Here is a 14,474-nt window from a genome sequence, read left to right on the forward strand (position 1 = left end):
GTACATACCAGTCTCCGAGTAAGATACACATATTTTTTATTTCATATGTATTCAGTCTTTTAGGGCAGTGCTGCACCTGGTGATACTGAACAATGACTGTGTTTTCTAATCATTTGCTATACAGTTGATCCTCCATTTTTGTGGAGGGATCTGTTCCGGAACACCCACCTCCCCATAAAAACAGAGGGTCACGCATATTCAAGCCCTATAGGCTTGAATGGGGCATGTGTGTGGTGTGTGTGTGCCAGGCTCGCACCCCATTGAAAATAGCAGAGGTCGCTCCTTCGTGGATTTTCAAGGTCGCAGATCTCAGATTCGCGAGTTAGGAGAGGCGGCTGTAGCTTAGCCCCTCTTTTCCCTCCACAGACACCCCAGTAAAGGTTCTTGGATAGTGAGTGGAGCAACTCTTGTAGTCTTGGAACTTTAGATCAAGAGAGATGTTATTCAGCCATTTCCTTAGCACTTCATATGAATAGACACAGCTATGTGTTGTATGTGAGAACTAACAACATTGCCCTTTGCTTTTTAAGGTGAGAGGGAGCCTGCATGAGAAGATGCTAGCCTTATTTATCCAGCTAGAGAAGGAGATGGTTCTTGCAGGCTGCAAATATTGAGGGCATTGTTTTGAAGGCCTCCTTTCATGGGTTTAAGCATCTAATACTAGTGGAAACTTTACGTATTCATTTGTATGCCACTCCATTCCATAAAAGTTCTCTGGCTGACTTACAGTAAACATGCTAACTTACATATCCAATGTTTCCCTTTACAGAATCCATTCTTCTTCAGGTTCGTGGTAGCCTTGGAAAGATTTTGAATGCAATGAGTCCTCTACAACCTGTAGCTTCCAAAGATGAAATATTAGCCACTGAAAAACACACTTTAGAAACCTTCTATCCTATTGCACCTACAATCGACCTCCAAGAAGTGAATGTATATGAGACAAAGACTGACACAGGTAAATTTGATACAGACAGGAAGACCATAAGCTGAAACCTCCTATTTATTCCATAGTAGTATATTTGTTATGGGTGAAATTCTGCCAGGTGACATATAAGGGTAATGGTTAAAAAGAGTGAAGGCATTAGCTAAAGCATTAGATATAATTGCAGTAGTGTTTTTTTTTTTAAATATGTTTAGTTGGTTTAGTATCATTTAACTCACACTGTTGAAGAAATAAGAATATCATCTGATTTGTACCTTAGGTTTTCGGGAAGGTTACCCATATCCTCATCCTCATACTATATACTTTGCTCCACGTTGCATTAAATCTAAAATTAAACCAGAACATCTCCAGGCCAGAATGATGATGTTTGCTTTTGGAAGTGCTTTGGCCAAGGCTAAAGGGCTCTATGGGGTAAGTGTATGGATGTTTATAGATAAATCTTACATGATCCTTGAAAGAGGACTATTTGCTTCGCTTTTCCATTCTGTTAGAATGAATGGGATACATTGATAGGTTTTGGAACAATTTTTACCTTACTGTGGACATAGATGGGCAACACAGTTATAACATGAAAAATTGGCATGAAATGGCCAGTTGTATATTTAAAGCCTACAGAGTGGGCATGATTGGCCATATAATGCCTAGTCCTCCTTCATGTGGGTCTATCCTTTTTTAAAAACTGAAAGTCACTCTTGATTTTTAGGCCCAACTATTTTGGTGCTAAAACAGGCCTCAGGCTGATCAAAACTGCCTTTAAATCTTTTTAATGAATGCAATTGGTCTTTTTTATGCTTTTTTTCTTCCTGGTATGAGGGCTTCATTTACCTCCCCCTGTGTTAACAGCATACTAGCAGGTGTTCCCACTTTGTAAGGAGAAAGTGAATTCCTGCTCTCTAGCTTTCTGTGGAAATATTCACATAAAAATTTCCTGTGCTTTTTGGTTGGGGCTGTATCACAAAATTTAGGATGATTGGAGTATTTTGGAAAAGTACTATTAAGGTAAAGGCATATAAGCGCTGAGCATGTTGTTTCATGGCCTGTTGTGAAAAGCTGCTAGCTATTGATAGGGACTACCTGTACTGCTTGAAGTGATGTAGCAGAGCAAAATCATATTCTGAATTCGTATGGTTATTGTGATTCTGCCTTGCTTGAGAATCATACCTGGAAAGCCGTGGTTGAATTCTTAATCAGTCATGGACCTTTTGAATGTGCAAAATACTGACATTAGCTTTCTGTATAACAGTAAAATAATTAACTTTGTATGCTTGTGATACTTGAATAGTAGAGAGGAAACTCAGGGGACATGAGTTGATTGTACAGTTAATGAAATTTGACTTGGAGATGGTAGGGACTGAATGTTCCAGAAATTGTTACAGGATGGCGTTGTTGTTGTTGATGATGATTTTTTGGCAAGGTTGCCTGTGGGTGTTGTTTTCCCCGAGGGCAAATCAGACTCCAGTTCACAAAATCAAAATAAGGATCCAGAGTTGGTGTTTGGACTGGATGTAAATCTGCCATGCTGAGATATCAACTGGAACCATTCCCAGGAAAGCTTCCTGCACTAATATCAGACTACTCAAGTCTGTTTTTGAATTATCTGTGGAGACCATTTTCTGTGTACTACTCCCACCCTCCCCTACTACCAAAGTAGTACATTACCAATTGTAATGCATTGAAGTACAACAGAGATCAGAAGACAGGGCTTGAAAGTTCTGTTCTGTCTTGATCTCAGTCCAGAGGTTGTAACTAAGTCATGAAGCCCTTTTTCCCCTTTCCCATTACCAGGATGAACCCAGAATCTTGGATAAACCCATTGTTGTGCAGAGTGTTGGTACTGATGGACAGTGTTTTCAGTTCTTGGTATTCCAGTTGAATACAACAGATCTAGACTCTTGCAATGGTATCAAAAACCTGGTCTGGATTGATGGAGATCAGCTTCTTTATGAGGATGCCAGGAGTCGTCCGGAAATCAAGAAAAAGGTGGTTGTGGTAAGTTGACTATATTACTCTACAGAGTATAATATTTCCTGTATTTGTCACATCAGAGTTTGGAATCATTAATAAGTAATGTGTTACTTGCAAGTTAACAAATTATAACTGCATTACTGTCAACCTTAAAAAATACATTTTTACCACCACCAAAAATGGCCATCCCTTAGTAACATTTTCGCGGGAACAAATGAATGCTTCTTGTGGCTCAAAACCATAGCATTTGCTTTTTACTAGTAGTAACAATGTCCTTAGACTAGAATACAAAGGTATTCTGACACACATTTAGAGTTCAACCTTCAATAGCACTGGAGGACTAAATATACGCCATCCATGTGAATCATAAAAATATATTGCAGTCAATCCTCGGTATCGGTGGGCTAACAATTCATGGACTGGAGTATTCCCGGATGGCCCCACCCGATTATTGTCAATGGACAATGCATGTGCGTATGTTGAATGTCCGTTGGCAATAATGGGACTTGAGGCTCCACATTTTTTGATCTTTGTAAGTGAGGGGGTCCAGAATGGAACCCCTGCGGATATGGAGAGCCAACTGTACTACCAGATTTGACTAAAGTATATCTTGAAAGAAGTGCTTGAAGCTACTGTGTTCACCTGCCTTATAAAAGCCATATCTTCTAAAGCAGGAATATAAATACACCAACAGTAACTTCTGTAACGCCAGAATACTGTAGCTGATTAGATCCTCACTCTAAAAACATATCTCCAAGGTGTTTCAAAAGGGAAAAAGTATCTTGTAAGTTGTATCTCATTCATACCCTCTTTCAAAAAGAATCCAGTAGCCAAAGAATAGACCCATTGAATTAGTTGTTAATAGTAAATCAGTTGTTAATAGTAAATCCGGTGGATGCAGCAGGTTTACTCTAGTTGGAATTAACAATTGGGTTTAAGGCTACATTTTCCTGAAGGGCATGAGTGAGAATATACTAACAGAATAATTGAATATACTGAAATGTGTTGCTGAGTTATTTTGTATCCCAGACATTGAAAATCCAGATGTTTTCTTTACAGAAGCCTGCGGGAATACATGGCTATCAGCCAGAAACATTCAAGAAGTTCCTGGCGTTCTACTTACATGGCGCATTGTGTGAATAGACCACTGAAGGTGCAGAATTTAACATGTTTTTGCCACATTTCCTTTTGTAATATAAAACGTAAACATTAGAGGCTATTTAATATTTTTAAATAAACTTTTCTCTAAAAACACATGTAAACAGTATTGTTTCACCCTTTTCTCTCAAAACCTTAATGAAGCAGCATAAGCACTACTAATTGTCAGAGGAGTTGTGACTTGAAAAGAGGAGATGAGCATTGGAGCTTTTCACAGGGTTTATCACAGCTTTGCACAGTAACACAGAACACCCATCTCTCAAAATGTCATTTAGCTAAACATACTAAATATAGCTTTACAGCGGATAGTGGATAGGTAGTGCAAACTGCACAGTAAATGCTATTGAGGTTACTACTTCATGAATCTTTGGGCAGGAGTGGAATTTAAGATAATATGTATTCCAGATTAGGAAAAATGTCAGCAGTGGGTTGATGCCCATTGTGATTGATGTAGAGAAGGACATGCAGGCTTCCACACAGAGATCCTTTGTATGGGCATGGCATGCATCCAGCAGCAGAGATGGGAAAGTTACATTTTTTTGACGACAGCTCCCAGAACCCTCTAGCCCAGGGGTAGGGCAATCCTTTTGAGCCAGGGGCCGGGTTGCTGTCCCTCAGACAACTGGGGGGCCGAAGCAATAAATAAATAAATAAATAAATAAATAAACCGGGACAGATGTAGGACAAAATTTTCAAATGGAGGGCACTTTTAAAATAAAAAATGGAGGACATGCAGAAAAAATTGCTGATCTTTTAAAAAATGTTAAGATAAATGCATGTTTCTGAGGCTTCTATAGACAATTGCCCCACCATGCCCCTCGCATGAGAGGCCAAAGGCCCCGGCGGCAGGACCAGGCTGGGGCCAGTCCCAAGGCCTCGCCGGGCTGCATCCGGCCCGCAGGCCGCAGGTTGCCTACCCCTGCTCTAGCCATTGTAACCAGTGCCATGTTGGTTGGAAAATGGGGATATTCTGCAAGTTGAGAGTCCAAAAAGTAACACTTCTAAGCTCTGTTCAAATGGACTGAACTCTCTTCCTCAGATGATACTGATAACCTCAGCTTAGAAGTTAAGTTTCACTGCTGCATATTTAATAGTTTGTTTTTAATCAAACGAGGAAGCAGAAACAGTATTCTAACATATACTGAAAAGCTAGTTGTCTGTGAGTGATTGGGGGGGAACAAACCGAAACATGTCATGAGTTTCTAACCAGATACAGTAATATTAACTGTACTTGTCTAACAAAATGGGAAATCTGTTCAGGCTTCGTTGAATTCTATTATTTGTGTATAACTGAGGAAGAAAAATCTATTTTACAACCTCATTTTTATATATTGAATGATACACTAGCTACAGGAGGCTGTTAGGGGCAGCGATTTTGCCTAGTACTATCAACAGCAATTGGTCGTTTGATACTGGACATGCCATTTTAGTATGCCACAGGCCCTCTGAACTGGCATCTCTAGCCACCGAAGGACTAAGTGAATTTTGACAAATGAAAGGCTAACTTGTGAAGAAGGTGAGGAGTCTGGCAGGTCTTAAGCTAGCATGATGGCAGTACTTGCCAACCCCTCAGCCTCAGTTAGAAAGCTAGCAGATACATAATGGATGCATAAGCCCTACTGCTGTACAGGGAGACCTGGCTGAGCTGTTTGTGTCTTCTAGATGTGAAAAGAAAATGCATCAACAAAACCACCAGGAACAATCTGTATTCTCAACACGCCTTTCCACCCCTCTTGTTTCCTTCTTGTTATGAGCACAGACAAATACTCTCTCCTCCTACAGCTTCTATACTACAGTGACAATTCTAAGGCAAGGCCCCAGGGACCTGCCAGAGTGTTTGTGATAGGCTTTTGAAGCGGCTCCCACTCGTTGATCTCTTTGTCTGAACTGTTTCAACAGGTATGCATGGCTCAGATAAAATAAAGTGCATGATGAAGTCTGTACACTGTTCAAGGGGAGAATTGTTTCTTAAACAGCATGTCCCCTTGATGTGATGCTAGTATGAAATCAAATGCTACTGGCTGTGCTAATAGCTCTACCAGGGGTTTGCATGTGCCCACAGTTTTAGCCTCCTGTGGCACACGTTCCTTTTGCATTCAACCTGTCAAAAGTGGAGAATGGGAATTTGATTGCATTGTACACTCGCATGTTACAGAAGGACAGGTTGCTTACCCGTAGCTCTTGGGGTGGTCATCTGTGCCCTCACAAATGGGACTCATGCATGCAACATTCCTGAGCTGAGTAGCCTTTGGCCCCCTTTGGGCATGACCATAATTAGTGCAAAGAGCTACTCCCTTTATTTTGCTGCCCCTTGATATCAAAAAAGATCTCCAGAAAGAGAGAGGATGAAGAAGAGTTGTGTGAGGGCACAGATTACCACTCAAAGAACTATAGTTACAGGTAAGGAACATGCCCTCCTTTGTTTTTTTCTGTGCCTCACACAAAGGGATAGCTAGCTTACAATAGGAGGTCCGCTGAGAATGGATGACAGTATCACCCTTCCAAAGAATGCATCACCCTGAGCCCTACTTAGTTATGTCAGATAAAGGTTGAAAGTTTAAGCCAAATAACCACCCTGCAGAAATCTGACAGGAAAATGCCTCATACCCATGCCTGGGACATAGACACTGTGCAGGTCGTGTGGGACCTACGGCCTAACCATTCAGGAATTTTGGCAAGATGGTATGTCAAATGGATCAATTCAACCACCCATTTGGACAGTCTGCAAAGAAATGGGGGAACCCACCTTCGTTGCTGTAGCAGACAAAAGGTCTTGGGGATTTCCTTAGAGGACCCTTGTAGTGAGTAGGCTAAAGCATGCCGAATGTCCAGAGTGCAAGGCCCTCTTCAACTAGGAAGAGAGATCTTGAGGAAAGGCTGGCAACACAATATCCTGGTTAAGGTGGAATGGTGATATTACTTCAGGCAGCAATGCTGGGTCAATGCATAGTATTGTCTGCACTGGTTGCATTTCCTTGTGGAAAACCAGATAGGTTAGCCCCACCAGTGGATGATCAGGCCAAAGGCATAGCAGCATAAGAACCACTTGTGTGCCTCTCTGGCCATGCACTAGGAGATTGACTCATCTGGGGATGTGAAGAGCTAGTGGAAATGAGTGCCCATGAATGTACCTGTTCCATAGCTGTATGGCAAAAGCATTCATCGTAGAAGGCCTTATCCCTCCATTTGTTGACATGGTGGTCTGGTTGTCCAAGAGTATCTGTACTACTGTCCCTCAGGTGATGTCCTTTACCACCTTGAGGGCCTTCATGACTGCAGTGAGTTCCAGGACATTGATGTGGGAATGTTTCTCTGTCATCAACCAACACCTGTGGACTGCAAGAGTGGAATGTATCCAAAGATATGAGGGCTGCAGGCTAGGGCTCCAAAGGGCATGCCCTTGAAAAAGCTGATCAGTTAGAGTCACCAACGTAAAGTGGAGAGAATCTGTGGAGATTCTGGGGAGAGTCCCACCCTGGATCAAAGAGGACAGGAACATAGCCAGGCACACTAGGTGCCTGCTATGGTGGAAGGAAAGAACCAGAGAAGCTTAATGACTAGCCGAGTTGGCACTTGTCTCCTGTGCCAGATCAGTAGGTGTGTATCACTCATGCTCTTTGTTGGAAGGAATGCCCAAACAAGCTGAGTCCAGAACTGATCCTATGAAGGGGAAAAACAGAGGTGAGGGACGACTTCTCAGTATTCACTCAGAGTGACCGTCCCACTGGGTGTTCACCCTTCTCTGTCACTTGGTGCAATCTGCATCCCCTGAGTGATGCCTCTTTCCATCACAATAGTTTGGTGTCAAGTGGGTGAAGAAGACAATCTCTTCCTTTTGAACCTTATACAGGTATTCCAGGCACCTCGATGTTGGAAGAACAGAAGATGGCTATGACTGATTGACAAGATCCAGAAGTGCTGGCAAATGTGGCAGCATATAGTAAACATATGCTGGATAATGGAATGTACTAAGGAATTTCAAAGGAAAGTCATCCTGTGCTATGCAGAACTTTTTATTGTATAGATCAAAAAAACCTATGAATTGCTCTTAAAGTAATGTGTGTGCCAGAACATTAGATTCTCCTGATGTGTAACGTGTACTCAGGACAAGGGGCTACCGTTAGGATATGGAGAAACAGAATGGTTTCCAAGTGGCAAGGGAGTTAGGCAAAACCATCACACCCTATTTATTTAACTTGTATGCCAAAATATATATGTGAAGTAGGATTAAACTCAGGAGATGTGAAAATTGGAGGAAGGAACATTAGCAATCTAAGATATGCAGATGACACCATGCTACCAGCAGAAAATATAAAAGATTTTGAAAGACTACTATTGTATTGAAGAAAGTGAAGGCAGGAAACGCAAAGGCAGGTGTACAGCTGAACATTAAGAAAGCAAAAATAATAACCATAGACAATCTACATAATTTTAAACTAGATGATGAAGACACTGAAAGAATGATGTTCCATACTTGGTCTCAATGATTACATAGATCAGTCCCATATTAATACTGAAGTTGGGATGATCCATGACATCATACTTCACATTTCTATGTATGACTGTGAAAGCTGGACAGTGAAAAAAGTTGATAGGAAGAAAATAAACTCATCTGAGAAGTGGTACTGGAGAAGAGCTCTGCAAATACTACGTTCTGCTGAAAAGACAAATTGTTGAATCCTATACCAAATCAAGACTTAACTCTTCCTAGATGCAAAGACAATTAAACTGAGGTTATTATACTTTGGCCGTATCATGAGAAGAAAGGACTGACTAAAAAAACAACAGCAAAGGCTTGGTAAAGTGGAGGCGTGGGGGGCAAGAGGAAAGGAGGAAGAGCCATAATACCAGATGGATATATTCAATCATAGAAGCCACAGCTGTGAATCTGCAGGACCTAAGCAGGGCAGTTGAGGTGATTTGGAGGTCTCTCATCCATGGGGTTGCTATAGGTCAACGTCAAGTTGAACACAGTTAACAAATAGCATGGAGACTTGGGCATTAATATGCTGGAATACCAGGTCCAAAGAGGAAGTAGGTTGATACTTCGAGGGCAAACAACTTTGCCATCCTGATAATAAGTTCCGTGTTGGGGTGATCATCCTTCAGTCAGAAGGGAGTAGTGTCAGTGATGTCCTCTGTAAAAGGTGATGGGAATTATGGAGACATACTGTATCAGCAACACAACAGATTCTCAGAGCCAGTCAGAAGAGATTGGTTTTAGTTGTATGGTGCTCAGATTAGTCTGAGATTGAGATGTCAAGGTGGGAAGCAACACACAGCTTGTGTTCCATAGTGAAGGCACCATTAACACTGGGAGAGACACTGAAATCAGGGGTGCGGGGGTGCCAAATTAAGGCCACCAAAGTGGTTTCCTGGTCCGACAATCTAGAAATGGTAGCTGAGGGTATAATAATAATAATAATAATAATAATAATAATAATAATAATAATTTATATGCTGCCTCTCTACAAAATGCAATCGAGGCAGTTTACAAGATTAAAAATATACAATCCGAACCCTCAACCAACCCCCCTTAAAATACAATTAAACAATGTAGAATTTAAAACATAAAGCATACTTAAAAACAATAAAATAACTGTGGTGAAGTCAGAGGTCAGCAATTGGATATAGCCGGAGAACTAGTCAGGAAAGGCCTGCCGGAAGAGATCCGTCTTTATAGCTTTTTAAAAGCTGTTTAGAGTGGCAATATGATGGATCTCGTTCGGCAGGCCATTCCACAATCTTGGTCCAAGGACCTAGATATGGTGGCAGCTGGGATTGATTGCTGAGGGCATGAGGCAGAAGGATGATGCAACCTCAATCTTGAATGGCACCAATGCACCTCTGTTGAATGGTGGTGGGTTAAAACCCCATGGTAATCTGTGTAATGCCAAGGGGAGTGGTGTCAGTGCTCAGTAGTACAGTAGTGGCCATCCTGTGGTGGTACAGATAAGTAGGCCCATGATGGTTGTGTCCAAGGCAGTGATGCTGAACCTGGGGAGTTGGCACGATATCAACAATACTGGTGATATGGGTGGTATGAGCTGGAACAGTATCCTTGATGTGTCCGAGAATTATAAGCACTCACACTGTTGGCATTGGACTGGGTGTGATCTGCAACTCTGAGACAAGTGAAAGAGACTTGAGGAATGGGGCTGGCAGTACGGGTAGGTTACAGCAAGAGAAGGGGAGGCTGATAAGCTGGTAAGTGACTGTCCTGGGAGCTTGTGAGGTTGAGCAGCCAGGAGTTGAATGAATTGCTCTGTTGAGGGTTAATCTGTCTGGGAGGGTGATACTTGAGGCATCTCCTGTACTGCTGGTTCTTCAGCGCAAGTAAAATTGTTGATATGACGGACCAAGTCAGCAGATGGAGAAAAGGGATAGTATGACAGTGTCTAGATTACAGGAAGCAATACTACCTCTCTATTCCACTTTGATCTAGCCTCACCTGAAATACTGCGTCAATTCTGGCACCACAATTCTAAAAGAATGTTGACAAGCTGGAGGATGCCTAGAGAGCTACCAAAATGATAAAAAGGTCTGGAAATGATGCCCTGTGAGGAGCAGCTTAGGGAGCTGGGTATGTTTAGCCTGGCGAAGAGGTTAAGAAGTGATATGACAGCCGTTTTCTGTCGCTCCAGCGACAAGGACCTGTAAACTACAGGAAAAGAGATTCCACCTCAACATTAGGAGGAACTTCTTGGCAGGGGATGCAGAAGCTGGATGTTCCTGCATGTTAGGCATTTGGACTGGATGGCCCTTGAAGTTTCTTCCAGCTCTTATGATTCTGTGACATTGGGCGACAGATCAGAGCTGAAGTTGATATGGTGTCAATACCAGGATTACAATCATTGGGCTCGCCTTCCCTTTTTCATTTGCCTTTTTTTCTTTATGGTGGGCTGTTGACTCAGCAGAGCCCATCTTTTTTAGATTTGCCAGGGATTAGGAGAGCTGGGCCATATTTTAGCATGCACAGGCCTCTAATAGTGGTGGAGAAACATCTGGCATCCAAAATCGACAGAAGCCATGCATGTTTGGTCTGAAAACCTCCAAGAGTAGCCGTTTCTTACAGATTGTCATCAAAATTCTGAGTGCCAATATCTATGACTTTCAGGGAACTCCCAGAGATAGAGGTAGAGTTGGGACAGTCTGTTTCATAGCTGTAAACACTTTGCAAATTGAGAAAGAATGGACCAGTGACTTTCATTCAGGCAAAACAAGACTGAATGGCCATTCAAACTAGCAATCTTTCCTCAATGGAGGAAACACGGTTCTTGAAAAGAGCCCTCACAAAACAAACTAACCACCAGAGTCAGTATGATGGCAGGAGGACACAAACTTACTACTAGTACTTTTTTTATTTCTTCTTAAAAAAGAGAGAACTAAAGAAGGGAAGAACAATGGAGAGAAAAAACTACTTAACATTGCAAGTTGTCCAAGAAGTAAACAACACGATAGAGAAAAGGGAACTGAGAGGGAATAGCTCGTGGCTTCTGAAGGGGATGGGGATCCCACCAAAAGCTTCTGAGATTTGAACTGTTCTGTGTATGGATCTACACATCCATGAGACCCATCTGAGTGAGGCACAGAAACCATGAAAAAGAAATGGCCCAACAAGCTTAGGACAGATGTTTAACACCTATCATTTTGAGGCTCTCAGATACCCTTCTGGTGTAGGGTAGCAAAAATAAATTTTATTCCCTAGCCCCGTCGTTCTCAAATGGTGCGGTCCTGACAGGATAACAAAGGGATATAAGACTTGAAGGCCTGCATCCCTCCACCAACTCTTCCCTGACTTTTTTTGTGTAAATTTTACATATGTGTTAGTTAAATACTAAATTTACTTAAAACAGTTCTAATTTGAATGGTGTTATTTCCTTATAAAATATTAAAATATGAAAATGCATGAATGTGAATGAAAATACACACATTAAATAAACAAAAAATATTTTATTTATACACTATGTTGAGTGGGGTGTGTGTGTGAGTGAAATGTGCATGTAGATTGTGAGTACCACTGTCCTAGACCTGTGTGTATGTGCCCTCAAGTGGCCTGTTGACTTGTGGTGACCCTATGAATTTCATGCCATTTTCTTAGGCAAGGAATACTCAAGAGATGGTTTTGCCAGTCCCTTCCTCTGAAATATCGTATACAGCATCTGGTTTTCAATGACCTAGATGGAAATAAAACAAGCATATGCAAATAACCTACTGTTTTTGGCAGAGAGAACTTCAGCACCATCTTTCTGGATCATCTTGATGGCATTGTTTTAAAAACATGTATCAAATTAAGTAGGGACTAGGCTATACAGGCAGTAACTTTGGTTCTTTCATATGTTCTAGAATAACCATCTGCAATCTAATCACAACTATTAGAACTACAGTGCTCATCAGTCCCCAAACTATTGGCTATATACTGTATAATGTGAGCAGTAAACTTCTAGAACCATTTGATTAATTCAGCAGGAATCTCATTAGGCATTCCATTTAATAATGTCAAATTGTTTTTCCTTTGGTCATTTAATAACTGGTATTAGCTGAGTGGCTTGACAACTAAAACGTTATGGAAAGAAACTAGAGGAACAACAGTCATGGGATGAAATGACTGGCAAAGCACAAAACTGGCCATTGGCTATCCATGGCTGAACCTTGCTATCAAACCAGTGGCCTCCTAGGGTCATTAAGCCAGTGGTCAAGAATTTTTAAAAAATTGAGAAAGGAATCAAAGCGCTTCCCTAAGAAAAAGCACCTGGGCAGGAGCACATCATTTCTCTTAGACTGCTGCTATGTACTGTGTACAGGATGCTAAAGCAAACTTTTGCTTAGGAGGAGGAGCTGAATTTCATTAAAGTGTGGGTTTTCCCAGTGTATGATCCCAAAGATGATTAAAATATTTAACATCAGTAAATACTGAAGTAGCAGTAACCTTCACAACATGTACAGAGAAAGAACCACTTGAGGTTGCAACAATATATAAACAAAGCTAGAAACCTAAACATTTAAAGACTTCAATCTCTTTTAATTTATAGTACAGTAGGATTAGGACCTAAATGCCCTAATGGCACCAGATCCTGTATCATCTTGGAAGCTAAGCAGGGACTTGGGTTATTAACATGCACGTGCTCGCACACACTTGGATTACTAAAATGTATATGCATTCTTTTTCTTTGGGACTGAGGATATCCCACTAAGGTCAGATTACATTAAGTGCAGATAATAACTGGAAACTTGTACAGTTGGCCCTTCTTATACACTGATTTTTTATACACGGATTCAAGCATACTCAGTTTGAAAATGTTCCAAAAAAGTATAAATTTCAAATATCAAATCTTGATTTTCCATTTTTTATAAGGAACACCATTTTGCTATGTCATTATATTTAATAGGACTTGAGCATACGCGGATTTTGTTATACATGGGGGATCTTGGAACCAAACCCCAGCGTATAACAAGGGCCCACTGTATTCTATAACAGATTAACAGATGCTTGATGCATAACCTACTGTACATAAACACACTATTCTTAATCACCAGAAATAAGAGAATTTATGTGGGGTAAATAATTGTACATAAAACCAACCATAATAATTTTGGGGGGACGGGAATCCAAAATCTACTGTTAGAATTCTAGCAAGCTCTCACAATATATTGGAATAAAGAATGCAGTGCAGTGAACTAACTCGCTAACTACAAACGGGAACACATTTTAAAAGCTAAATTTCTCTTGTGTACCTGTATGTACACACAAAATCTGAACAGATCGTCCCTTGGATGTCACCAAGTGCTTAATAGTCAGACCCCCCCCCCGGCCAATGTTCTACAGATTTAGCAAGAAACGGAAGCAACTGATTATGTAACACAATACAATTACAGATCGCACAGCGAAGACCAACATCTAAAGAAATATATCTATAGCCTGTTCATGCAACTTCTACATACTGAGGAAAGAAGTGAGAGTCCTTCTTGTAAAAATTAGCTGCTGGGAAAGACAAATGTATACCAGAACAACCAGCATTTAAACCAGCTGACCAGTAGCATCTGAGGATTAGGTATTCCCCAATCTGATGGCTGTACCAAGGCTTTTGTTCTGACCATGGAAAGGACATAGAAAACGGCAGTTGACTTCAGGAACAGTCACGTTAATAAGGGAGGTGATCCCTTGCCAGCTTGAAAGGTAAACACAAAGCATTGGGTTGCATTCAACTGTGTTCTTCCATCCGATGGGAAAACTTCACCCATCTACTTTTCGCTGCCACCTTTGCTTCTGTTGCTCCATGAAGGGGAGTGTTTTTATTTAAAAAATAAAACACTTTAAAAAGAGTGTATATGTACACTGGTGTTAGTACATACAATAATACTTTTAATTCAATATAAACAAGCAAAAAGCCGTGATCATTTTACTGAT

General features: G+C 41.1%; 1 protein-coding gene across 1 annotated transcript in view; it reads left to right on the forward strand.

Annotated features, from left to right (window-relative positions):
- MRPL37 (mitochondrial ribosomal protein L37) overlaps positions 1–4,164 on the forward strand; it is a 15,351-nt gene extending 11,187 nt beyond the window's left edge. The window contains exons 4-7 of the mRNA XM_042463268.1: positions 770–955; positions 1,203–1,354; positions 2,729–2,932; positions 3,968–4,164. Coding sequence (XP_042319202.1) covers positions 770–955; positions 1,203–1,354; positions 2,729–2,932; positions 3,968–4,051 — 626 coding nt within the window. The 3' untranslated portion in view covers positions 4,052–4,164. The remainder of the gene's footprint in view (positions 1–769; positions 956–1,202; positions 1,355–2,728; positions 2,933–3,967) is intronic.
- Positions 4,165–14,474: the final 10,310 nt, after the last annotated feature.

The sequence above is a fragment of the Sceloporus undulatus genome, chromosome 4 (genome assembly GCF_019175285.1).
Source record: "Sceloporus undulatus isolate JIND9_A2432 ecotype Alabama chromosome 4, SceUnd_v1.1, whole genome shotgun sequence".
NCBI lineage: Eukaryota > Metazoa > Chordata > Lepidosauria > Squamata > Phrynosomatidae > Sceloporus > Sceloporus undulatus.